The sequence below is a fragment of the Molossus molossus genome, unplaced genomic scaffold (genome assembly GCF_014108415.1).
Source record: "Molossus molossus isolate mMolMol1 unplaced genomic scaffold, mMolMol1.p scaffold_m16_p_4, whole genome shotgun sequence".
NCBI lineage: Eukaryota > Metazoa > Chordata > Mammalia > Chiroptera > Molossidae > Molossus > Molossus molossus.
The window spans coordinates 62,790,201-62,814,925 of record NW_023425377.1 but is presented as its reverse complement, the minus strand read 5'-3'; the positions used below and the strand labels follow the sequence as shown (position 1 = coordinate 62,814,925).

General features: G+C 52.6%; 1 protein-coding gene across 11 annotated transcripts; it reads left to right on the top strand.

Moving 5' to 3' along the window:
- The first annotated feature begins 674 nt into the window (after positions 1 to 674).
- Positions 675 to 24,725, top strand: DMTN (dematin actin binding protein). Of its 11 annotated transcripts, none has more exons than XM_036281850.1 (16): positions 675 to 864; positions 12,746 to 12,801; positions 13,051 to 13,125; positions 13,517 to 13,672; positions 14,533 to 14,577; positions 14,843 to 14,942; positions 15,327 to 15,383; positions 15,584 to 15,736; positions 17,308 to 17,432; positions 18,048 to 18,153; positions 21,989 to 22,053; positions 22,195 to 22,243; positions 22,383 to 22,390; positions 22,569 to 22,634; positions 22,900 to 22,980; positions 23,135 to 24,725. In XM_036281850.1, the coding sequence occupies exons 2-16, from the start codon at positions 12,784 to 12,786 to the stop codon at positions 23,246 to 23,248; spliced, it is 1,218 nt and encodes a 405-aa protein (XP_036137743.1). In that variant the 5' UTR covers positions 675 to 864; positions 12,746 to 12,783; the 3' UTR covers positions 23,249 to 24,725. The 11 variants fall into 11 exon arrangements, with proteins under 11 accessions (XP_036137743.1, XP_036137741.1, XP_036137742.1 ...); XM_036281848.1 differs by having other exon boundaries at positions 12,596 to 12,801; XM_036281849.1 differs by lacking the exon at positions 675 to 864 and adding an exon at positions 875 to 1,254.

Here is a 24,725-nt window from a genome sequence, read left to right as displayed (position 1 = left end):
TTCAGATATCCAGAGCCCCCTTCCCAGTTTCTAGATTTCCCCAACGGACAGCTGATACATCAGCTGACTGGCTGTGGGCAGTGGTTACCAGGGCAACGGCAAGAGCTGCCTAGGTAGGCAGGTCTTCCAGGCCAAGGTGGAGAGGAGGCCAGGGCCAGCTGGCTGGGCTCCCGACCCTGCCTGCCTCTGGGGGTCACACGTGAACCCACAGCAGACCAAGGGCCGGCGACAGGGGCCTGCGGGGTGGAGGTCTTCCCAGAAACAGGGAAAGCACACCCCTGAGATTCTGCGCTGGGGGGACCTTGGGCACCACCTGACAGGAAGTTCCCTTTTGATTACATTGTCCCGGCAAGAAATGGGGTCCTTCTCACTCACACCACCACCGCTGTGCTCTGTGGCATTTCCTAGGAGGTTCGGGCTACCGAAGGACTAACCCCGTCTCTTGTGCTGAGACCTGCTTTTCCCAGTCTCCCCATCCGTCCTCCCCAGGAAAGGGTTCATCCTTGGGTGATCAATGTTGGCATCTGTGCCCACACCCCTAGCCCGCAGCATCCATGCCTTTTATCACCCAGGGAGGCAGTGACCCCAGAGGCCCCTGTGGCAGCTGAGTAGGAGATACAGGTGCTTGGAGAAAGCAGATGTTGTCACTTTTGGCTTATCAGTAGAGCCCTGTCCTGCCCCGGCTTACAGTCGGGCTGTTCTGAGGGGCTGGAGGGGCTAGGTGCATGTGTGAGCATGTGCTGCAGGACTGGGTGTGGGAAAGGGGGAAAGGCCAGCGGCTAGCCCTCGCTTCCGATTCTGCTTTGTCATGATGCCGGCTTAATGCTCCTCTTGCTTGAAATGCACTGCGCTCCAGCGAGGGAGGTGAGGAGCAGACATGCGAACACACCCTGGGCCGGCCACACTATCAGCTGGAGGTGGGGAGGGTGCGGGTGCCGGGCAGCCAGTGGCCCACGCCTGCCAGGCGCAGACTCCCCAGCTCAGCTCGGGATCCAAGCTCCAGGCTGTGGAGGAGCAGGGTGGGAGCAAGGGAGGTGGAGGCCGAGAAGGGTAGGTCTCCCTTTGCCAGCTCCCACCACCACACCCCAGCCAGCTTTTTTCCTGTTATTTGTGCTCTGGGAAAGCACAGCTGAGTTCCTGGAAGAGATGCCTGCTACCTAGGCTCAGAGGAAAAGCGGCAGCCTGGGACTAGGGCCTGGGCCTGTCCCTGCCGGCCTGGGGGTTCCGTATTGGAGCCACACTGTCTGGGAACAGGTAGGTGGCAGGGCCTCCCACTCTCTTCCCCTCTGTGGGCCCTTTGGGTCACAATACCAGCTGGGAGAGAGCTCTGGGTGGTGGCTGGGAGCCCCTGAGGAGGGTCAGCTGTGGCCTGTTGCTAGTGGGAGATATGGCCCTGTGGCCAGACCTGGGACTAGCTGGCTTTGAGTGATCAAACTGCCTTTTGATTTACGGGAGCGGGCCTGGGTGTTCTCTGCTGTCGCCCCAGTGCCCCCCTCACGTAGTTGTGTGGGCCAGAAGTCCAGGGCATGGGATGGGGTCCAGGGTGGGCAGCAGAGCTGTTCCTTCTGCTGAATGACAGAGAAAGGGATGGCCAGCCTCCCTCCCAGCACAGCACAGATATTCGAGGGGGTGGGGGGCGTTTACACAGAGGCCCCATGCTGTTAATGTGGGGTGTACTCCTGTGGAGAGGGCTCTGGGGAGGCTCCTTCTAGCCCTTGGCTGGCCAGGCTGGGTAAGGGCCCGATGCAGGATGAGGCCGGGAGGTAGGGTGTGGCCACAGGCCCTCCCGCACTCTCTCTCCTGATGCTGGCTGTTGATGTGCTTGAAGGGGCTGGGGACCTAGCAACACGCAGGCCCCCGGGATCCAGAGGCACCCCAGCTAACTGCCCTGCCTCAGCCTGACAGGTGAAGTGCCCTTTCCTGGGAAGATGCGCCTGGTGTTTCTCTCCCAGGGGACTGTGTCACCAGGGTGCCAGTCAGGGAGCAGAGACCCGTCTAGGAGGCACAGGCCTCCGTGCTTGGGAATGGGTGGCGCAGGAAGCCCCCAGGTGGGTGAAGGGGCTCTGTGTGCACACGTGCCAGCTTGTGTGTCAGCGCGTGGTATGGGTGGCTGCGAAGGCGAGGATGGGTGGGTGGGTGCAAGTGGGTGTCAATGGCACGGTGTGTTGCTGTGTGGGGGCCTCTCTGGGAGAGTGGGTGTGTGAACTTGCAAGCAGGTATATGCATTCTGCAGCTGCGTTTCAGTGTGGGCTCTCGTGCCTGTGCCCACGTGTGTGTCAGCCTCAGTGCTGCCAGCCTCTCTGTGGCCATGTGTGGACACCTGGGCAGGTGCCCTCGGGGTGCAGGTCTGTAGAAATTCTTCTTTCGGAGCTCGTATGTGTGTAAAGATAAGAATAGGCATGGTTCATAATTCAGAAAGCTGAATTTGGGAGGCAAGATGCTCGCATCTCCCCCAGCCCTATCGATCAAGCTTGTACAAGTGACATTACAATCTACCCGCAGCACCCACTATAAATAGCGACCAAAGCAGGAACATGATGAAGACCAAGCAAGCCTGAGGGGCTGGGGCACACAGAATGGGGGGGGGGGGGCTCCTCAGAGCTGGGATCCAGAGAGAGAACACAGAAACCTGTGAGAGATCTAAAAGAAACCAGATGAATAGATGCGTGTTTGTGTGAGGTAGGAGGGGAGGAAGGGGTGCCTGGGCCCTGTCCCAATGTCATCAGGAGCAGTGTGTGGGGGGGGAAGGGGGGTTACAGGGGCCTTGAGCAGGTGGGTTCTCAGACCAGGACCCACCTGCTCCTTCCTGATGCTTCCTGGAGTGTGAGACGGTCCTGTAGAGTGTTGCCATTAGAGGAACCCCAATCCTTGTCCCAGCAGATGAACAGGGCTTTGGAATGGGGATGGGGTGAGGGAGAGTGTGAGAGGAAGAGAGAGTGAGGGCTTTGCCAGTCTTGGAAAAGGTACAGGACCAGGCTTGGTGGAGGTGAGGAATGCCCTGATGAGCCCCCAGCCGAGAGCGAGGAGCCCTCTCCTGCTCACAGAACCACCTTTTTGAGGGAGCATGGGTGCCCCTCCCCACAGAGCCACCGTCAGAGCAGGCCTGGGCCTCCGTGCTCCCAATGGTCTGTGCCTCCTAGCCCTCCCCTTTCTCAACTGGGATGCTGTTTTGGGAACTGGGACCTAGCTGGATCCTGCCTTTATTTCTGGCTTTGAGTTGTTGCCACAGTAACTGCGGGGGTGGGGCCAGGATTGGGAGAGGGTGAAGGGAAACAAACTGGAAGGAGGGAGGAAGGAAAGGAAAGGGGAAAGGAACGCAGGAAGAGCTAGGCGTGAGCAAGGACCTCAGTCACACTGTGAATGAACCGAGGAAAACCGGAGGGCAAAGTTCCTGCCCACCCTAACCCCAGCCCACTTGGACAGCTGGCCTCATTTCATAACTTGTTTACTGTCAGCATCTCAGTTTGACCCTGCCTGGTGGCACAGAGCCCAAGTCCCCCAGCTTCCCTGCTCCTTGTCCACAGGCCAGGTGATGAGCGCGATTCTGGGTGGCTGCACCGGCTGAGGTTAACACATGGGATCCCAAGGTCCAAGTTCAGATTAAGTGGGATTGTTGAGCACCCATAGAAAAGCGTATTCATTGACTTTGACCTGGGCAGGAATTCTAGCCTGGCTTCCATTTGGGTGGTCTTTGACAAGTTACCCTCTTGGCCAAAGTTTCCTCATCTCTAGATGGAGAAAACAATGGCTTGTGTGAATGCAGAAAGGACGCATGAGAGTCCCTGGCCTGGGGACTGGGGCACAGCAAGTGGTGGCTAGCTTAGGACAGGAGCAAGGCTGGACCAGAGGACCCAGGCATGGGTGTGCAGGGTGAGCCTTCATTGCTACATGCCCAAGAGCCGCAGTCAGGTCAGCCCCTACCTGGAGCCAGAGCCAGCCTGCTGGGTGGGCAGCTTATCGCCCCACCCCAGAGCTGAGAGGCTCCGTTGCCCTGGGGATGCGGGTGGGCAGTGTGAGTGGGGCTGGCTGGTGGCTCAGATAAGGCAGGTAGCACAGCCCTGGGAGGGTGTGGTGGACCGGGAAGGATGAGGGGCCCGCTAGTGTCTGATCAGAACTGGGGCAGCAGCAATGTCCCTTCCGACACCGGGCTAGCCTTCCTCCCAGCTTCTTCCCGGACTTCCATCCTGCCCCACCTTCCTGCTGCAGCCTGCCCCTGTGGCCTTGTCCGGGTTGCTGGGTTAGAGAGCGCACGGCACGTTAGGCAGGAGGTGCACGCGGCAGAGGGCTGGGGCTGGAGGAGGAGACTGAGAGGGGGTGTGCACTTGGAGGAAAGCAGCTTTGGAGGGTCTGTGTGTGGGTGGAGTAAGCAGTTGCCTTTGTGGTGTGATTTGGCTTGTCTCTCTCTCTCTCTCACCCACGCACACACACGCACACGCACAATACACACTCCTCCACTCCAAAACACCCCCCCACGCCCGGCTTACAATTTCATCAGTAATACCTCAAACCATAAGACTAGCCCAAATTAAAAAGTAATGCCACCCTGGCCAGTGGCTCAGTGGTTAGAGCATCGGCCCTAGGACTGAGGGGGACTCAGGTTCCATTCCCCATCAAGGGCACATACCATGTGCTGGAGGCAACCAGATGACTGTCCCTCTCACATGGATGCTCCCCCCACCCCCACCCCGCCGTCCACTCTGTCTAAAAAATCAATGGAAAAATATCCTCAGGTGAGGATTAACAACAGCAAAAAAGTAATGCCCCCAGCCTTGGCCTGTTTGGCTCAGTGGTTGGAGTATCAGCCTGAGCACCAAAGGGTCACGGGTTTGATTCCCGGTCAAAGGCACATACCAGGGTTGCAGGTTTGATCCCCATGGGGGTGCTGGGGGGAACAGCCAGTCAATGATGGTTCTCTCTGTCTCTCTCCCCTTTCCTTCCTCCCTTCAACTCTTTTTTTAAAAATCAGTGGAGGAAACATCCTCAAGTGAGGATTAACAACAAGAAGACTCAATGCCCCCAGAAGGGCAAAGTACTAAGTTATCAGCATGCTTTCTAACGTGCCCGGTGCGCCCTGTGTGAGGGTCCTGCAGGAATGTGGCTCAGGTTGAGGGAGGAGACCGGAGGCTGAGGGGCGAGGCCCAGCACAGGGGCTGGGCACAGGGTTGTGGACAGCTGTGGATAAGAAGGGGTTGGGGGCACAGAGCGGAGACACCATTATTTTGAACCCCATCTCTGAATGGCTGTGCCTGCATGTGTGGGTGTGGGTCTCAGCATGACCACATTTACCTGTGATGCAGCTTATCTTGAACCCCCTCCCCGTCCTTCCCTGGGCAGTGACCACAGATAGACAGGCATTGCCCTACTCTGTGTGCTCTCAAAGGGTTGTTCAATGGGAGGGCACCAGGGCCACCCAGGTGCAGCCTCAGCCTCAGCCTCCAGGAGATGGGGAAGCTCTCTGTCCTCCCCAACCTGCTCAGCCACCCACACTCCCCACTTGCAAATCTTCGCTGCTCTCTTTAACCTCTGCCTGACCTGCTTGTGAACTCCGCATAGGACCTTGTCTCTCACAGCTAATCAAAGCCTCTGAATTGGGACTAGCGCTCTAAATGATCCTGTATGTGGTTACCCTGCTTCTTACCCCATCCTCTCCTTTCAGGGAAGCAAGTGTTTCCTCTCCAAAGCTGGTCCTTAACCAGTGCACAGACCAGTCCCTCCACCCTACTGGAGCCTGGCCCCTGCCACCAGCATCTCTTTCTCTTTCTCTTTCTCTGTCCCTCTGCCTGCAGTCACCGTCAGTCTCCTCTTCCCTTAAAACCTTCATCCAATCCTTCTTCCAAAGTTACTCTTCCTGCCTTTCTATCACACTTCTTAGAAGCACCCCACCCCCATCACGGGTCCAGGCCAGGCCTGCCCTCCCTATAATCCCAGGTAACAAGGAGCCCTCACCGTTCCTCTGAAGATGCTCTCCGAGGCTGCCAGGCCTTGACACCCACGTGGGCAAGCGCTCGGTCCTTTCAGCACTCTGGCCTTTCTGAGTGATGGACTCGGCTTCCTGGCATTCTTTTATTTATTTATTTATGTATTTATTTATTTATATCTTTATTGTAGAATGTATTACAGATATTCCTCATTTTTCCCCCATTGATCCCCTCCTCCCCACTCCTGGCCCCCTCCCGCCTTTTCCCACACTATTGTCTGTGTCCATTGGTTATGCATATAAGTTCTTTGGTTTATTTCTTCCCACCCTCCAACCCCCCTTCCCTTTGAGGTTTGTCAGTCTAGCAACCAATTTGTACTTCTTAATCCCTTCACCTTTTTCACCCCTTCCCCCAACCCCCCTCCCATCTGGCAACCAACAAAATATTCTCTGTATCTATGAGAATGTTTGTGTTCTGCTTGTTCATTTTGTTTGTAGATTCAATTGTTGATAGATATGTATTCATTGCCATTTTGTTTGTTCATATTTTTTATTTTTTTCTTTAAGAAAACCCTTCAACATTTCATATAATAACGGTTTGGTGGTGATGAACTCCTTTAGCTTTTCCTTGTCTGAGAAACTCTTTATATGGCCATCGATTCTAAATGACAGCTTTGCAGGATAGAGTAATCTTGGTTGTAGGTTCTTGCTTTTCATCTCTCTGAATATTTCTTGCCACTCCCTTTTGGCCTGCAAAGTTTCTTTTGAGAAATCAACTGACAGTTTTATGGAAACTCACTTGTAGGTAACTAACTGCTTTTCTCTTGCTGCTTTTAAGATTCTGTCTTTGTCTTGAACCTTTTGCATTTTGATGATGATGTGTCTTGGTGTGGGCCTCTTGGGGTTCATCTTGTTTGGGACTCTTTGTGCTTCCTGGACTTGTATGTCTGTTTCCTTCACCAAGTTAGGGAAGTTTTCTGCCATTATTGTTTCAAATAGGTTTTCCATTTCTTGTTCTCTCTCTTCTCCTTCTGGCACCCCCAAGATGCGAATGTTGGCACGCTTGAAGTTGTCCCAGAGGCTCCTTACACTCTCCTCATTTTTTTGGATTCTTTTTTCTTTTTGCTGTTCTGATTGGGTGTTTTTTGCTTCCTTATATTCCAAATGGATGATTTGCTTCTTGGCTTTACCTACTCTACTATTGAATCTATGTAAATTATTCTTTATTTCAGTTAGTGCCTCCTTCATATCTGACTGTGCATCCTTTATTTCTGACTGGTCCATTTTTATGTTCTTGAGGCCCTCACTAAGTTCACTGAGGTTTTCACTAAGTTCATTGAGCATTCTTATAAGCAGTGTTTTGAAGTCAGCATCTGTTAGGTTGCTTATCTCCATTTCGCTTAGTTCTTTTCCTGGGGTTTTGTTCTGTTCTTTCATTTGGGACCTGTTTCTTTGTCTCCTCATTTTGGCTGCCTCCCTATGTTTGTTTGTATGTATTGCTTAACAAGAGGTATGGGGCTAGCTGAGACCAGATGCTGCTTGTTTGAAAGAATTTAGGAAAACCTGCAGCAGGATCCAATCCTATGGTCAAGCAACTGGCAACATCTTGGATGGGCCTGAAAGTTGGGTGGGGCGGGGCCTCAAGGAATCACCAGGGCGGGGCTACCAGTGTGAACCAGGTTGCTGGAGTCCCAGATATGGTGGCTGTCTGCCGCCCCAGGGAAGAGCTCACCAAAGGAACAAAGGCCTCTGATAGCATATCTCTCCAGGAGAAAGCCCCCTCTCCAGCCCTTGCTCCAATGCCAAACAGCTCAGTTCTTCCCTGTATGTCTCTGGCACCCCTCAAACTGCATCCCCTCCAAGCTTAGAGGGAGTGAGTCCAATAAGTCTGTGTGCGGGCCCTTTAAGAGGAGCTGCCTGGGGCTCCAGCTGCCTCAGCCTCCCTGAGCCTCAGTTCCCGCTGGTTTTTCCAGCCAGAAGTTATGGGGACTTCTCTTCCTGGCACTGGAACCCTGAGTGGGGCACCTGGTATGGGATGGGGACCTTCCCAGCTGAGGTAGCCTCCTGATTTTTATCCGCCACATGTGGGGACCAGCCCATCTGCCTCCGCCCTTCCTACCAGTCTTGATGTGGCTGCTTCTTTAATTCCGTAGTTGTAGGACTTCCATTCAGTGCAATTTCAGGTGGCTTTGAATGATGGTTGTTCTGTAGTTTAGTTGTAACTTTGATGTGGTTGTGGGAGGACGTGATACTGCGTTTACCTATGCCGCCACCTTGACTGGAAGTCTGACATTTGTTTTTGTTTTTTGTTTTTTGTTTTCTTTATTGATATTAGAGAGAGAGAGAGGAAGGGAGAGGGAGAAATTGAAACATCGATGAGAGAACATCAGTTGGCTGCCTCCTGCATGCCCCGTACTGGGGATCAGGCCCACAACCCAGGCATGAGCCCTGACCAGGAATGAACCTCTTCATGCATGGGTCGATGCTCAACCACCGAGCCATACCAGTCAGGCCTGATATTTTTTCTCAGCCCCTCTTCCCCTCCCCCATTTCCATCCTTTCTCTCAATATTCTGGGTATGCTTACTGTGTATCAGGCCCTTTGCTGAAAAAAAACACAACAACATCACTAGACACACTCCCTGCCCTTCAAGGAGCTGGCCATCTAATTGTCCTCCTCCCTTTCAGGCTGTCTCTGGCTCTTTCTTCTAGTCCCCTGGGTGTTTCCCAGCAGACTGTTTTTGACCTTCTTTCTCCCTGGCAACCTCATGTGCAGACCAGGACCTCTAGCTCAAATGGCTCCCAAACTTCTATTTCTAGCCTGCTCCTCCCTCAACCTCTTGTTCTCCCGGGACATTCCCATGTGTTCACCTGTAGCACCCACCTCAGCCTCAACCCACAAGAGAGAACTCATTGCTCCCCTTCTCCTGTCTCTCAGGCTTGCAAACTGCCTCTCTCCTAGGGCTCTCCAGACCAAGTCCTGTTTTCCACATTCTGCCTCTAGGATATCTCCCATTTGTTCTTTCTATCATCAGCCCCATGCCCAAGTCCAGACCCCCATAGCCCCCCGCCTGAACTGCTGCCATAGCTTCCTGGCTCGTGTCTCCCTGGACGGCCTTTCTGTCTAGTCCATCTCCCAGGATGCAGCCAGATTCATTTTCCCAAAGCACTGCTCGGATCTGCCACTTCTTTGTTTAAAACACATTTCTGAGCATCCATGGCCCCTGTTGCCCTCAGAATACTATCTAAAACCCCTCGTCTAGGTTCAAGGCCCTCAACCCCCTGCCCCAAACATACCTCCACCTCATGAGTGCTACTGTCAACCATGCATGCTGTTCTGCAGACAGATCCAGTGCTTCCCCAAGTCCCCACTTTCACTCATGCTGCTTTCTCTTTCAAGGATCCCGTTTTCAATTTTTGCATGATTTCAAACTGAGCATCCTTCAAGGCCCACCTCACTTACCTCCTCCTGTAAGAAACCATTTTTATTTTCCCCTCTTGACACCCCAGCAGGAGTGATCCTCTCTCCTGTGACTTCTCACAGCCCCTTACACTATCTTCTCTGGCATATGGAATTTTCTACTTTGCATCAGACTTAACTATATACATGCCTCACTTCTGGAGGGGCAGCTAGCTTCTTTGGCTCATCTTTATGTTCTCCAGAAGACTTATACAGAGTGTTGTTCTGTGGTCATTGAAGAATAGGTGCTGAGAGAGGATTGGGTGAATGGATGGATGGGTAGATGGATGGACATATAGGTGGATGGATGGATAGATGGCTGGGTATATGGATGGATGGATGGATGGATAGATGGGCGGATGAATGGATAAGTGGGTGGGTGGATGGGTAGTTGGGTGGATGGATGGACTGATGGATGAATAAGTGTATGCCTCTAGGGCTAAACCAAGTGTATAGCTAGTTTGACAATGGCTGTTAACAAAGTAAAGATTAGAGAGGAGTGAGAGGGAGCTAACATTTCCTTGAATATGTATTAGAGTTTATGCTCTTTTAACACCTAGTTAAAAGCATTACAAAGTGAGTGCTAAGAAGACAGAAAAAGGATGAAGCTGTGACATGGAGTCTTTCCATGGGCACCATTTACCTAGTGTGACTCTGATGGCCAGAGTCTGTCTTGGAGAAGCCTTGGTTCTAGAATCCCAAAAGACTTGAGAAATGTGGCCGATACCAGTCTATACTCACAACACACCTGACACAGTACTAGGTAGTCACTCTGAGTCATGCCGTTACCTAAGATACAGTCATTTCAGCTCCACAACTCTGGACACGTTTTTAACCTCTCTGAGCCTCAGTTTCCTCTTGTGCCAAATGGGTCTACCTTATAGGTTTGTTGTGGGGATGAAACAAAATCATCTTTGTAAAGTACTTATCAAAATACCTACCATGAGCATGCAAAACATGATAGCTATTATTATTGTTTTGCCCTCCAGAAATTAGCAGCCGTTCTAGTTAGAAAAAAAAAAAAAATTCCTATGTCAGGCAACATATAATCAAAGACTAAGTTATACGGTTCTCTTTTCAAGCCCCCTGGAATTCAGAGACAGGTGAGGACGAGAAGAGTAAGGAAGGAGGATTTAGGACTGACCTTGAAGGATGGCTGGGATCTGGAGGACAGAGGTGGGTGGGGAACAGTGAAAGTGCATGCACAAAAGCAGGAAAGTGGGAGTGAGGGCTGCTTGTGCAGCGAGCAGGTGGTTTTAGTGGCAGAGAGACAGTGAGTAGAAGAATGACCTGATACAAAGTAACAGGTGATAAGATTGGGAGCATCAATGACCTCAGTCTTTCATGACCCTCTGTCACAAAGAATAGCTACAGAAAAACCATCTAAGTTAATTAGTCCTTGTGGAGATAGAAATAATAATAGCTAACACTCTACATAGAATTTATAATGTTTTGAGCATTTCACACATTATAATTTATCTGATACTCAGAGCAACCTTATGACACTGTCCTCCATTTTACAGATGAGAAACATATGGCACAGAGAGGGTAAGTAACTTGCCCAAGGTCACACAGCTTCTGAGTAGTAGAATGTTGTACTCACCTGTAGGCTCCCTAGGGTCCAGAGTCCATGCTCTTTAAAAAAATTTTTTTTTGTTTTCTTTATTGATTTTAGAGAGAGAGGAAGGGAGACAGAGAGATAGAAACATCAATGAAAGAGAATATCAATTGGCTGCCTCCTGCATGCCCCCCACTGTGGATCGGGCCCACAACCCGGGCATGTGCCCTGACTGGGAATCGAACCAGCGACCTCTTGATGCATGGGTCGACGCTCAACCGCCAAGCCATGCCAGCCAGGCCAGAGTCCATGCTCTTAACCACTACATTATGCTGCCTCTTCCCTGAAGCTCTGTAGCCATCAGTTCCCTTCCCTCTATGGCTTATTTTTTTAAAATATATTTTTATGGATTTTCAGACAGAGAGGAAGGGTGAAGGAGAAAGAGATAGAAACATCAATATGAGAGAGAACCATCAATCGGCTGCCCCCTGTACACCTTCTACTGGGGATGGAGCCCATAACCAAGCCATGTGCCCTGACCGGGAATCGAACCAGTGACTTCTTGCTGTATGGCAGGACACTCAACCACTGAGCCATACCGACTGGGCTCTTCACTTTATGGCTTATTGCCAGCAGATGGAAAGACAGTCCCACTGCCACCATCACACTGGAAACTCAGCCAGGCATTCACTGAATGGCTATTGCAGGTCCAGTACCGGTGTGTGTGTTTGGAGGGAGCGGATGGGGGTGGTGCTAAGGGAGTCACTGAGGAAGGAGAAGACAGTCTGTGGCTGCAGGGAACTCATGATCTACTGCAGCAGACAGGACCTAAGTCCCTAGGAACAAAGGGAGAGCAGTGCCAACCGGGATGGCAGCCTCAGAGGGCAGCCTCAGCACAGGCATCTGAGAAGGCTGTGGGCAGCTGGGATGGGGCCTTGGCCCCAAAGTGTGCTTTAGTCTGCAAATGAGTTTGACTGCTGTACAGAGACAGTCAAACAGGGATGTGGGCTCCATCCACCCTCCTCTCCCTTCTTCATAGGGTTTGGAACCAGGGGCAGAACCTGGGTCAGAGGGGCAGCCCCCAGCCAATGACCTGACCACTTTACCCAGAGTCAGCTTTGTACCCTGTCCTCTCCCCCTGTGTGTCCACTGCATAGGCATTACCAAGACCCTCTGTGTTCAGTCTTCCTGGGGAATGACAGCTAGGTGGCACAGTGTACCACCTAGATGGAGAAGGAATGAGATGAGGGACCAGCACTGAGCCAGGGAAAGAGGCATGGCCCAGACGGAGAGGAGTGAGAACCTGGCCCTGAAACTGGCCTGCTGGCCTGCAGCCTCAGGGCAGGGCAGTTGTGACCAAGCAAGGATGTAGGGCTGCACCAGGATGGCTGACCCCTGCCGTCATTTCCTTTCTAGCCAGAGAACAATGGCTCAAAAACAAGTGCAGCCTTCCACTTTCCCGCCTCCTGGTCCACAGGCGCGCTGGCTTCCCCAGGCTGAGCGAATGGAAAGCCAGGGCCAGGCGCCCTTCCGCCCTGCTCTCCAGAGCCCAGGCCCAATTCAAGGGCCTGCCCAGCCCCAGCCCCAGCCCCAGCCCCAGCCCCAGCCTGCTGAAATCCCAGCCCGACAGCCTGGCTGGCACGTTCTCCCTCCCCTTCCAGGCCCTGCACTAGGCCAGCAGCCTGGAGAGTCACCGAGGGATGAGGACGTTACTATCCAGTGGGACGCCCTTTCTGCCCTCGGGGCCCCAAGTGCACAGCACCCAGGAGCCTGGCCGAGCTTGATGCCTTGTCGTCTCCCCTCGCGCACAGGCATCTGCGAGTGACCCGACCAGCCATCTCCCTGCTGCATGGAACGGCTGCAGAAGGTATGTGGGGCCGCACCCAGACCTGGGCAGTGAGAGCCTGGGGCTGGGGTGGGTGTGGCCAGGCTTCCAGCCCAGGGTCAAGTCGGGGTCGATGGTGCCACCTGGTGGTTGCCCGCAGCGCCGCACCTGGGAAGCCACTCTGCCCTGGCCCACTCTCCTGGGGCCGGTCGTGCGCCTTTGTAGCTCCCTGCCTGTGGCCCTCGCCCGCACGCACGCACATTCCCACGCCCGCCTTCTCACTCTCCCCAGCAACCTCTTACCTCCCCCGGGAGCGTCAGCTCCTCCCGAGGCTCCAGTGTTCCCGGCTCTCCCTCAAGCATTGTGGTGAGTACCTCTGGGCCACCAGCACTCTCAGGCTGGGAAGAGGGAAGGGCAGGGACACACTCCACCCTGAGCAGCTTCACTCAACCTCCCTGATGGTGTTTCTGCCAGGGCTGGTGGGCAGAGAGAACCTCAAAATCCAGAAAACTTTCCCCCATCATCCTTCTCCTGGTCTGGTCCTGTCTTGTACCCAGAGGGCTAGGTGGACTATGGCTTTTTTCAAGGCCACTCTCTAAACCTTTAAAATTGAATAATGGAATTATTAACTTATAGGAGCTGACATCTAAAAAGGCTGTCCATTTTCTTCTTAATAAATTGCAAGTCTGGCTTGTAATGCCAGGATTCCAGTTGAGCCTTTGAGCATGTCTGTTCCATTGGCACCATTTCCCTTCAGGCCAAGATGGATAACCAGGTGCTGGGCTACAAGGACTTAGCTGCCATCCCCAAGGACAAGGCCATCCTGGACATTGAGCGGCCTGACCTCATGATCTACGAGCCTCACTTTACCTATTCTCTCCTGGAACACGTAGAGCTGCCCAGAAGCCGGGAGGTGAGTGGGGGAAGGTACCTTCTGGACAGGACTTGGGGGAAGGTCTCCCCAGGCCACCCTAGGTGGGTAGCAGAATTCCTGTTATACTCTCCTGGAGACCAGACTCCAAAACAAGAAAGGGAACTGTGCACAGGAATCACCAGTGACAACTGAGTGTTTGTGGGGAGCAGGCAGAGATGGGCTGGAGGTCTCCATGAAAGAGCAAGGGAGGCTGTTTAAATGGCAGCGACACCACGGGGTCAGATAGGAGGAGAGTGGGAGTGGGCAGAAAGATAGCAGATTTGTGGTAAGTGCCCAGAGGCTGAAAGTCCTAGCTGAGTGACCTGTGTGACAGTGTGGTCTCTGTTTCCCCTCCTGTAAAATAGAAGTGATACCTATGCCCATGCATCCCACCAGGCAGTCAAGTACATGAGATAAAGCACGCATACTGGGCACTTTGTAAATGGTATTTGAGAAAGGGGTAGTGTCATGGCTGAGCAGTGAGATGGGCCAAGATGGAGGGAGACTCAAATACTTGGCCAGGAGCCCGGACTCCATCCTCAATGCTGTGGGTCTGGCCCCGTGGACAGTGCCACAGCCATCCTCAGTTGGCCCTCAGAGCACAGGCACACTGCTCCAGGATCTGTGGCTTCCTGGTGCATCCTAGGGACAGACTTAGGATTTTGCCCAGGAAAGTGCTAGGAGGGTGAATGACGGAGAGCCAGTGCTGGAAACTGGGAGGGTTGATAGAGAAGAGATGGCCCAGACGTTGGCCAGGCAGGGGCCAGGAGTTGGGTGGGGGATGAAGTGGCCCTTCTGGGGCTCTAGGGATGAGGGCTTAATCCTATCCTGTGGCTCTGACCAGCTCCTCTCCTTCGCAGCGCTCACTGTCACCCAAATCCACATCCCCCCCACCATCCCCAGAGGTGAGTGTCACCCAGCCCTGCTCTGACAGGCCCAACTCCCCTCCCCCACAGGCATCAAGACAGGGCTCTGCAGAGCCCAAGGGATGACAGAATCATTGGCCCTCATCCTGTCACCAGCCAGCTCTGTCCATCTGTCTGTCTAGCTCGGGGGCTGTTAGGGTGGGAAGACAGAGATGGTGGAATAAGGTGAAGCTGCGTCTCATAGATTGGAGGGTGTGGGGTAGGGGACCTGGGAGCTGTAGTGAACCTCACTTCTGCTCTGCAGGTGTGGGTAGAGAGCCGATCCCCTGGAACGATTTCTCAAGCTTCAGCCCCAAGAACCACTGGGACCCCCCGAACCAGCCTGCCCCATTTCCACCATCCTGGTAAGTGTTTCTGTCGGCCTAGTTGCCTCCTTGTCCCAGGATCTTTTCATTCCTTCAGGAATCCAAGCCCCTTGCTCTCAGTCCCCCACTGTCTGAAGTATATGCTCCCCACAGACCTAGCCAGGACCCTGATGCCAAGACCCCAGGCAGAGCTCCCAAAGAGTGTGGACCCTGTCTCATCTTCCCTCCCACCCAACCAGAAAAGTGCAAAAAGTCTCAACCCCCTAGGGGATAATTCCAGAAACTCTGGTTTTGTCTTGGCTCTTGACAGAAGCCCCTGAATTTCCTACCTTCTCCCTTTCCACTTGTCTCCATTCTCATAACTGACCCAGCCTTCCCCTCCATTAACACATCCTCCTTCTCATCCGCTCTTGCTCCCTACAGAGACCACCCGCCCAGATTCCAACATCTATAAGAAGCCGCCCATCTACAAGCAGAGAGGTGAGGTTTCCCACTGACCTGATCTGTGTGCTGGGAGGCTGTGCCAAGGGCTGGGAGGGAACAGGAGAACAACTATCCACAGAACCGTGCCCTGTGCTCTTCTTTGTGCGTTGTTTTGACACCCACGATCTCACAGGTGTAAAGTGGGGAGAGGTGAAGGGTTGGGAGTGTAGGAGGCTGACTTTGACCTCCACCTGCAGAGTCCTTGGGAAGCAGCCCTCAGAGCAAGCACCAGATTGAGGACCTCATCATTGAGTCATCTAAGTTCCCTGCGGCCCAGCCCCCTGACCCCAACCAGCCAGCCAAGATTGAAACTGACTACTGGCCATGCCCCCCGTCACTGGCTGTTGTGGGTAAGAGAAATTGTTGGAGAGGGGACAGGGAAGCCAGGACACTGCCTCATAGCCCCCTGTTGATGCCTCATGAGCCTGTCCTCACCCTCAGCCCACTCTGGTCCTCTGGTGAACCCTGCAGGCTCTGTGCTCACCCACTCCTACAGCTTTTGGTTTGTTAGTTTCATCACTTTCCATTCATTTCTCTTACTACCCAACAGATATTCGTCACACTTTTACTGCATCTAGGCTCTGTGGTAGGGCCTCTGGGAAAGAGAAAGAAATGAGACAAGGTCTCAGTCCTCAATGAATTTAGTTATTTGAATGTGTGTTGCCTACCCAGTGTGTTGTTACTTTTTTTTTTTTTTTTTTTTTTTTTTAATCCTCACCGGAGGACATTTTTTCCATTTTTTGTTCAGGTAGAGTGGGAGGGAGAGAGAGGAACAGAGAGAGAGAGAGAGAAACATCGATGTGAAAGGAACACATCGAGTGGCTGCCACCCGCACAACCCACCAGGGCCGGGGACAAACTGCAACCGAGGTACATGCCCTTAGCGGGAACCAAACCCGGGTCTCTCTGGACCGCAGGCCGACGCTCTAACCGCTGAGCCAAACCGGCCAGGGCCCAGTGTGTTGTTACTTTTATTTTATTTTTAAAAAATAGCCCTGGCACCCTGGCCAGTTTGGTTCAGCGGTTAGAGCGTCAGCCTGCGGTCCAGAGAGACCCGAGTTCGGTTCCCGCTAAGGGCACGTACCTTGGTTGCAGTTTGTCCCCAGCCCTGGTTGGTCGTGCGGGTGGCAGCCACTTGATGTGTCCCTTTCATGTCGATGTTTCTCTCTCTCTCTCTTCCTCTCTCTCCCTCCCACTCTACCTGAGCAAAAAATGGAAAAATGTCCTCGGGTGAGGATTAAAAAAATAATAATAATAATAAAATAAAAATAGCCCTGGCACCCTGGCCAGTTTGGCTCAGTGGTTAGAGCGTCAGCCTGCCGTCCAGAGAGACCCGGGTTTGGTTCCCGCTAAGGGCAAGTACCTTGGTTGCGGTTTGTCCCTGGCCCTGGTTGGGTTGTGCAGTTGGCAACCACTCAATAAGTCCCTTTCACGTCGATGTTTGTTTGTTTTTTCTCTCTCTCTCTTCCTCTCTCTCCCTCCCACTCTATCTGAACAAAAAATGGAAACATGTCCTTGGGTGAGGATTAAAAAAAAAATAGCCCTGGCCAGTTTGGCTCAGTAGTTAGTGTGTCGGTCCATGGACCAAAGGGTCATGGGTTTGATTCCCAGTCAAGGGCACGTACCTGGGTTGCAGGTTCAATCTCTGGCCCTGGTCGGGGTTATGCAGGAGGCAACCAATCTATGTGTCTCTCTCACATCAATGTTTCTCTCTCTTTCTCTCCCTCCCTCCCTTCCTCTCCATCTAAAAAATCAATGGAAAAATACCTCGAGTGAGGATTAACCAAAAATAAAGAATAAAAATAATAATTTGTAGTGCTCGGTTTAAGGCGCAGCCCAGTGTGATGTACACAACCAGCACCTGATAAATCCTGCTGAGCAAATGGTTGGTTGATGGGCTTGCTTTTGCCTTTGTTTCCCAGAAACAGAATGGAGGAAGCGGAAAGCATCTCGGAGAGGGGCAGAGGAGGAGGAGGAGGAGGAAGATGATGACTCCGGGGAGGAAATGAAGGCTCTCAGAGAGCGTCAGAGAGAGGAACTCAGAAAGGTAGCATTTCCTACCACCCTCCCTGTGTCTTCTTGGCAACAAAAGTTCTGGTTCCATAGCTGTTCTGTTCTGAATGGGTTCATGCCTGAAGAGCATCATGGTCAGAGCATGTGAGGAGTTTCCCTTCTTTCCCGGGATTTTAGTTGCTGCTTTGGAAGGGACATCAGGACTTCATGCTGCTTTTGGGAAAACACTAGTTAATATTAGGGTCAGAAGCACAGAAAGGGTGGTCCCAAAAGTGCCAGGCGTCAGCAGGCTGAGCAGTTCTTGGGAAGAGGGGGGAGGGGAGAGCAGGCTGCTGGTCTCCAGAGGATAAGAGAAGGTGTTGAGAGTCATGCAAAGGTCACCGATGGTGACATGGGCTTGTGCTCTGGGCACCGTGACCTGGGGTAGGAGGCCACTGGGGTAGAATTAGACTGAGCAGCTCTGACTCCTTGCTGTTGAGGGTGGCCAAACCCAATGTGGCAGAATGACAGGCCCCACGGGTTCTTGGCACAGCCTATCCACTGGAGAAATCTGTCCCCACTCCTGCCTGCAACATGCCCAACTCTGAACCTTTTGAAGATGAGAAACAAGCATCAATGTCTTGGATCCATCTCCCTTTGTCCCTCCCAGGTTACTTCCAACTTGGGAAAGATGATCTTGAAAGAAGAGATGGAAAAGTCATTGCCTATCCGGAGGAAAACCCGCTCCCTGCCTGACCGAACACCCTTCCATACTTGTGAGTGCCACCAAGGGGGCTCGAATTGCCTGGCCAGACCCTGGGGACAGAATTGAATAGTCTATTGAGTTTGTCTGTCATACACCCAGCACTGTGCTCCAGCGAATATAAGAGACAGAAAATTCAGTCCCTGGCTCAAGACGCTCACACTGTTCTTAGGGCAAGAATTCCAGTCATGGAACAAGACTAGATGATAAGTAATAGTATCAGCTAAAGCAGAATTAACTAATTTTGTTTAATTCAATGAACACGTATTGAGTGGCTATTGTGTGTTAGGCACTGGGGATTATGAAGAGTGAAAGAAACATAGTCCTGTCCTTCAGTAGCTTCCAGTCGTTGGGAAACTGACATGGACACGGTCTGGCTGCAGTGTAGCAGGCACGTGATGAGATGTGCACAGTGCATCCAGTGACAGGGCCTGGGTCAGAGGGTCGGGGGATGCTCACTGCGTCTGGAAGAATGAGACAAAGCGAGTAGAGAAGAAGGCCATCGCAGACACTGGGGACCGTGGGGGCAAAGGCCAGGAATAGGAAATCTCCTGGCCAGTGGAGAAGGCCTCCGGGAGCCTGGAATCACAGACCCCAGAGGGCAGTGGCGGGACTGAAACCAGAGAGACGGTGTAGCCAGCACTTTGGATACCATGCCTTGAATCAGCAGAGTCTGGCCTGGACTTCTTAGAGCGTGGCAGGCGGAGAGAAGGGGACATCTGAGAACGCAGAGCTGGGAGTCCCAGGCCTGTGAGAGTCCGGCCTCGGAAGCCACAGCCTCACTGCATTCTGAGGGCCAGAGCAGCCCAGACTCAGGAAAGGGAGAGTCCGTTTCCTGATGACAGGACCACACAAAGGCACCGGGAGGTGGTGTTGCAGGCCATCTTTGGAAACACTCTACCACACTTTCCACCGGGCTGGGAAAGGGCTACAGTATACACAGGTCTGGAGGAGTGGGGATGGGTTTGAGAAATATTGAGATGGAATCAACTGGACTCAGTGGCTGATTGGGTGGGGAAGCTGAGGGGAGGCGAGTTGGGGTTTTTGTCTTGGGTGCTGGATGATGAAAAACCTAGAACTGAGATCATAAACGAGTTATATTTGGGCGGAAAGATGAAGAAACTGGTTTGGGACGTGTTGGGTTTGAAGTGCGAGTTTGACTGAGTTGGGAGCTTGAGGAGCAAATAAGGCCTCAGATAGTCTTCAGCTTATGGTAGTAAGGCCACGAGAAAAATGGGACTGTGCAGAGAGAGGAGAGAGGGCAAGGGATGGGTGCCCAGGCTGTACCCTGGAGAGCACACATGTTCAGATCCAACTGAAGGCCCTGGCCAGTTTGGCTCAGCAGTTAGAGCATCAGCCCATGGACCAAAGGGTCACAGGTTCAAATCCTGCTCAAGGGCATGTACCTCGGTTGCAGGTTCGATCCCCCACCCTAGTCCAGGTCGTGCAGGAAGCAACCAGTTGATGTGTCTCTCTCACATTGATGTCTGTCTGTCTGTCTGTCTCTCTCTCTGTCTGTCTATCTCTCTCTTTGTCTCTCTCTCTCTCTATCTCTCTTTCTCTCTCTCTCTCTCTCTCTCTCTCTCTCTCTCTCTCTCTTTTCTCTCTCCCTCCCTTCTACTCTGTCTTAAAAAATTTTTCAATGGCAAAATATCCTCGGGTGAGGATTAACAACAACAACACAAACGACCCCATGAAGGGTTGGAGGGTTGGTTCGGGAGAGGTCCAGGAGGGACCCAGCCTCAGGATGTGGGTTGGCCTTGGGGCCTCTCTCTGTGAGGGCTGGGGACTTGACCTGGGAGCAGGCCACATTAGAAGTGGAGGTTGTCTGCTGAGCGAAAAAAGGACGAGGCTTGCTGAGATTTGGAAAGTTTGGAATAGCTACCACAGGGAAGGGAGCTGCTTCTGTAATGATGATCTACATTGTATGGGCTTCATCTCCACAGCCTCCATGAGCTGATCCAGGCAGAGTTTTTTGAGGCAGGTGCTACGGGATGAGGGGCCAGGAGAGTTGTTGAGTGCTGGTGAAAGCAGTTTATACCCAACCACAGGTTGAAGGACAGGGAGTGTGGGGGATCAGGACACCGGAGGTCCCATGAGATTAACAAGCAGATGTGCTGGGAATGAGGGTAAACAAAGAAGGGTGCTATGGCCACAGAGGGGGACACCCGAGCTTCACATGTCAAGGTGAAGCAGCTGTGGATGGCAAGGGCCAGAGGGTGACCGTTGAAGTGGTGGCCTGCTGTGCCGTGGAGGTGAAGGCCCTGGGGTGGGGGCGTTAAGGAAGGTCTGTGGCTAGGATATCCACAGGGTCACCAAAAGACCAGGATGATATTTCAGAATTGGTGGGAAGAGTTACAAGAGGCCTTTTTAGAGAATGTGGAATAAATAGTTAAGGCCTGAAGAATGAGACCAAGAGATGCTCTAAAGGTTGGATTCGGTCCCTGTGTTCCACTAAAATTCGCCTTCGGTCAAAATTAGCTCTTTAACTTCCATTTGGCCTTGCAAAGTTGAACAGCCAAATGTCTCCATCATCATCATTTTGGCACCCCTGAACCTGTATGTAAGGAAAGATCATAGGATTGCGTGGGTTTCAGTCATAGCTAATCAATCTTAACAATTTCAGAATTACGAATAGGCATGTCATTCTGACTTAATGGTAACATTGAGCAGTCACTTTCAAACATAAATAATGAATGATGATTGTGAAAGCAGATAATTTTCTACTCAAAAATAGCCCTGGCCAGTTTGGCTCAGCAGTTAGAGCGTCAGACGCCTGCGGTCCAGAGAGACCCGGGTTCAGTTCCTGCTAAGGGGACATACCTCAGTTGCGGTTTGTCCCTGGCCCTGGTTGGTCGTGCGGGTGGCAGCCACTCGATGTGTCCCTTTCACGTCGATGTTTCTCTCTCTCTCTCTTCCTGTCTCTCCCTCCCACTCTATCTGAACAAAAAATAGAAAAAATGTCCTCGGGTGAGGATAAAAAAACAAACAAACAAACAAAAAAATAAGTATTAAGTAGCTTAAAAATTAAGTGTTAAGGAAAAGGCAAACAACAACAAAACAAGCCAAGTCCCCAAAACACATTTTGTTCTCACTAATTAAACTTGCAAGTAACAGGTTTTACAAGAATGTCTTAAGAAGACAGTTCCTTATAGTTTTGAGTCTGTCAAGGCTAAACATTTAAACAAAAAGTCTGGTCAAAACTATTGCTATAGAATGCCAATAACTTCTAGTAATCGGAGATGAAGGAGTTTTGAGGTCTGCCCAAACAGTTTTTCTAAGAAAACCTATTACTGAAAAACAGTTTTCTTGGATTATAATTTGCAGTGCTTGAAAACTGCAAGTTGAGGTAACATCTGGTCACGCAGATATGATGTGTATTGACTGTGGATGCAATCCAGCAGCTGACAGTGCTGAGAAAATGATTGTTTCTGTATTTTAATGTCAAATGCTTAAAATTTGGTTACTAAATTTGCTAATAATAAATTTGCAATAATTTGATTATTTTCATGAGATGTCAGATTTTTATATCCCAGAGGTTCATTTTACAATGGTGAACTTCATCATCTATCACTGGCTAACTGTGGATTTTAACACTCAGGCATTTAGCCCAAGTGAGTGCCCTTCAGTTAGAGAGAGGGGGAGGCATTAGGGGTAGTTCAGAAGCACCAGCACAGTGTCACTCACTGAAGGTAATGGGCAGGAGCTGGAAGCCAGCAGAGGCCCACCAGGTTCCCCCAAGTCTGCTCTTCACTGCCCTGCCCCTGGCGGGGGAGGCCAGAGAGGGAGTACCCTCAGAAATGACTGTCAGGCCGAAGGGAGTGAATGGGTCTCTCGCTCTCTTCTAGCTTTGCATGCTGGAACATCTAAGTCATCTTCTCTCCCAGCCTACGGCAGGACCACCCTGAGTCGGGTAAGGTCACAGAAAGAGGTCACAGACTGTATATGGGGTCCTCTGAGGGATTGAGCTGCTGGGGGAAGAGGGAAAATCCGTAAAGGGATGACTGATGAGGAATACTCCAGCTTCCTTTTGATCCCTTTATGTCCTTTCTAGCTACAGTCCACAGACTTCAGCCCGTCCGGGAGTGAGACTGGAAGCCCAGGTGAGAGGCAGGGTCAGGCGAGCTGGGAAAGGGACTTAAGCAGGTCCTCAGGGCAGCTGTGTCTCTGATGTGGGCCGGGCTGTGTGGCTGGAGGTCTGGAGGCTTCCTGCCTCTGAACAATGCCTCTTCTCTCCCGCAGGCCTGCAGGTGAGTGCCCTCTGGAGGGGAACACGTGGAGCACCAGAAGCTGTGGACAGGCAACTGGCAGTACTGGGGTGGGGTTGTTGGGCCACACGGTTGCCTGGTGAGCACATGAGAAGCCCAGGGTAAGGCTGGGGAGGTCTCCCTGCTCCACTCTGGCTCACTGCGGCTTTGGTCTCCCCAGAACGGAGAGGGCCAGAGGGGGAGGATGGACCGGGGGAACTCCCTGCCCTGTGTGCTGGAGCAGAAGGTGAGGGGCAGTGGCAGAGCCAGGGGGTGGTGGGCAGGGGACAGAAGCATCTACAGTGGGGTGGGCTAGCTTGGGGAGAAGCAGGAAAGTGAATGCGCTAAGGGGTCCTCCTGGAATTGCTGCTGGGGGAAGCTGGGGGAGATGGATGGCAACCTGGCATGAACCCAATGGCCTCTGCAGGCTGATAAGGGGGCCTAGAGAGTTGAGGGGTTGTAGCAACAGGGACCGCTATAAGCCTAAGACTGCTCCCTCCCCCGCCCCCCAGATCTACCCCTATGAAATGCTGGTGGTGACCAATAAGGGGCGAACCAAGTTGCCTCCAGGTGTGGACCGAATGAGGCTCGAGGTACGCAGGGAAAGCGCACTGGGTGGGTGCAGGGCTCCTGGAACCAGCCTCCCCTGCCTCGTGGGAAGACTGTGGCCTCTTGGTCTGAGTCCTCTCTTGTGCTCAGCCCAGCCCCACCCTCCTTTCCCTAAGTGGCCTTGGTGTGTCCCCGCAGAGGCATCTGTCAGCTGAGGACTTCTCCAGGGTATTTGCCATGTCTCCCGAAGAGTTTAGCAAGCTGGCTCTGTGGAAGCGGAATGAACTCAAGAAGAAGGCTTCTCTCTTCTGACGGCCCCCACACTCCCACTCTCCGTGACTGACCCTCACCCCTGCTGCTCTCGGGAGCTGGGTCACTAGACCCTAAAGCATCATCTCTTGGGGGAGCAGGGAAGTGGGCAGAGGTGGAATTGGCTCCATTTTCCTCCTCTCAGTGCTGGGTTGTGGGATATGGAGATTCCATAATGAGCTGGAGGCCTCCCCTCATCCTTGGTCCTCACTGCACAGGGCAAACCCAGGCTGGACTCCAGCACACACAGAGTTAATGTCTGCACCCTCACCCTGCCCCCACCCCATGAAGAGAGATCGCCAGAAGAATGGAGTGGGGAGACATGAACATGGCACTTGGTGGTCAGGCCTGTTACTGTCTTGACAGTGGGTGGGTGGGTGGAACCCTCAGCCTGGCAGGGGGAGGTGAGGATGGGAAGCAGCAGGCATGCAGGGACAGCTCCAGGACCCCGTGTTTGCCCAGCACTCCACCATGCCTCATCTCAGACAGCTTCCTCTGCACCTGGCCTCCCGCCTCTCTGACTCCAGCAGTAGGTAGGTTGAGCTCAGCCTCCAGCAGGGAGGCTGCCCTGCCTCCAGCTTACCCTCTTCTCTCCTTGAAAATCTTACGCTTTGAAGCCTCATGCTCAGCCCTGTGGCTTCCCGAGAAGCCTTGGCTTAGAGTGGAGATGTTGCCTATACCGAACCCCAGCCCCACATCAGCCTCCAGGCAAAGTGAGCTAGAATCCTACCTTCTGACACCCAGATCCTTGGCAGAACCAGGCCTTCAGGCTCCCTCAGATGGGGTCAAGAAGCCAGGCTACCAGGTTCCACCCATACCCATGCATTCCCCATCATGCTCTCTGAAGAATGTAATTTATTGGGGCACCCCCAGCTGCTTTCTTTACCCAATCCTCTGCCCTACCTAATCACATTCTCAGCTTTTCTTCTCTACAAATACATATGTGTATATAATTATATATATATATATTTTTGCCGAGGTCTGGGTTTTGTTCCTGCCCAGACCCTGGCATCCCTTTCCACTGTGTGTATGTGTGAGATGATGCTGGGGGAGGGGAACTCTGCTTGGAATTAAAAGGTTGCATTGGGTCCCCAAATGTACTTGTTCTTTATGAGCCTCCCCGTCTGGGTAAGAGGGATGGATGGTGCCAGGCTCAGGGAAGTCATGGAGTGAAGGTTCAAAAGGAGACACATAGGGTTGGAGGAGGTGGAACAATGGCACACACATGGTCCTTCCCCATCCTGGGCCACAGAAGCAGGGGCTGGTCCAGCAGGTTCCCATCTGCCACTTCTCCTCAGGGGCTATGTGATGCTGAATGGCAGAAGGGACAGAAACATACTCCTGAGCCTGATAGAAGAGCCAGCTGGGAGGAAAGGCTGCTCCGGCCTCCACTGAAGCCCACATGCTCCCCTTCACAGGCGAGCTCCTCGATAGCTGACATGACAGCGCTGCAGACTCTGAGAGTTCAGTGGGGAGGCCA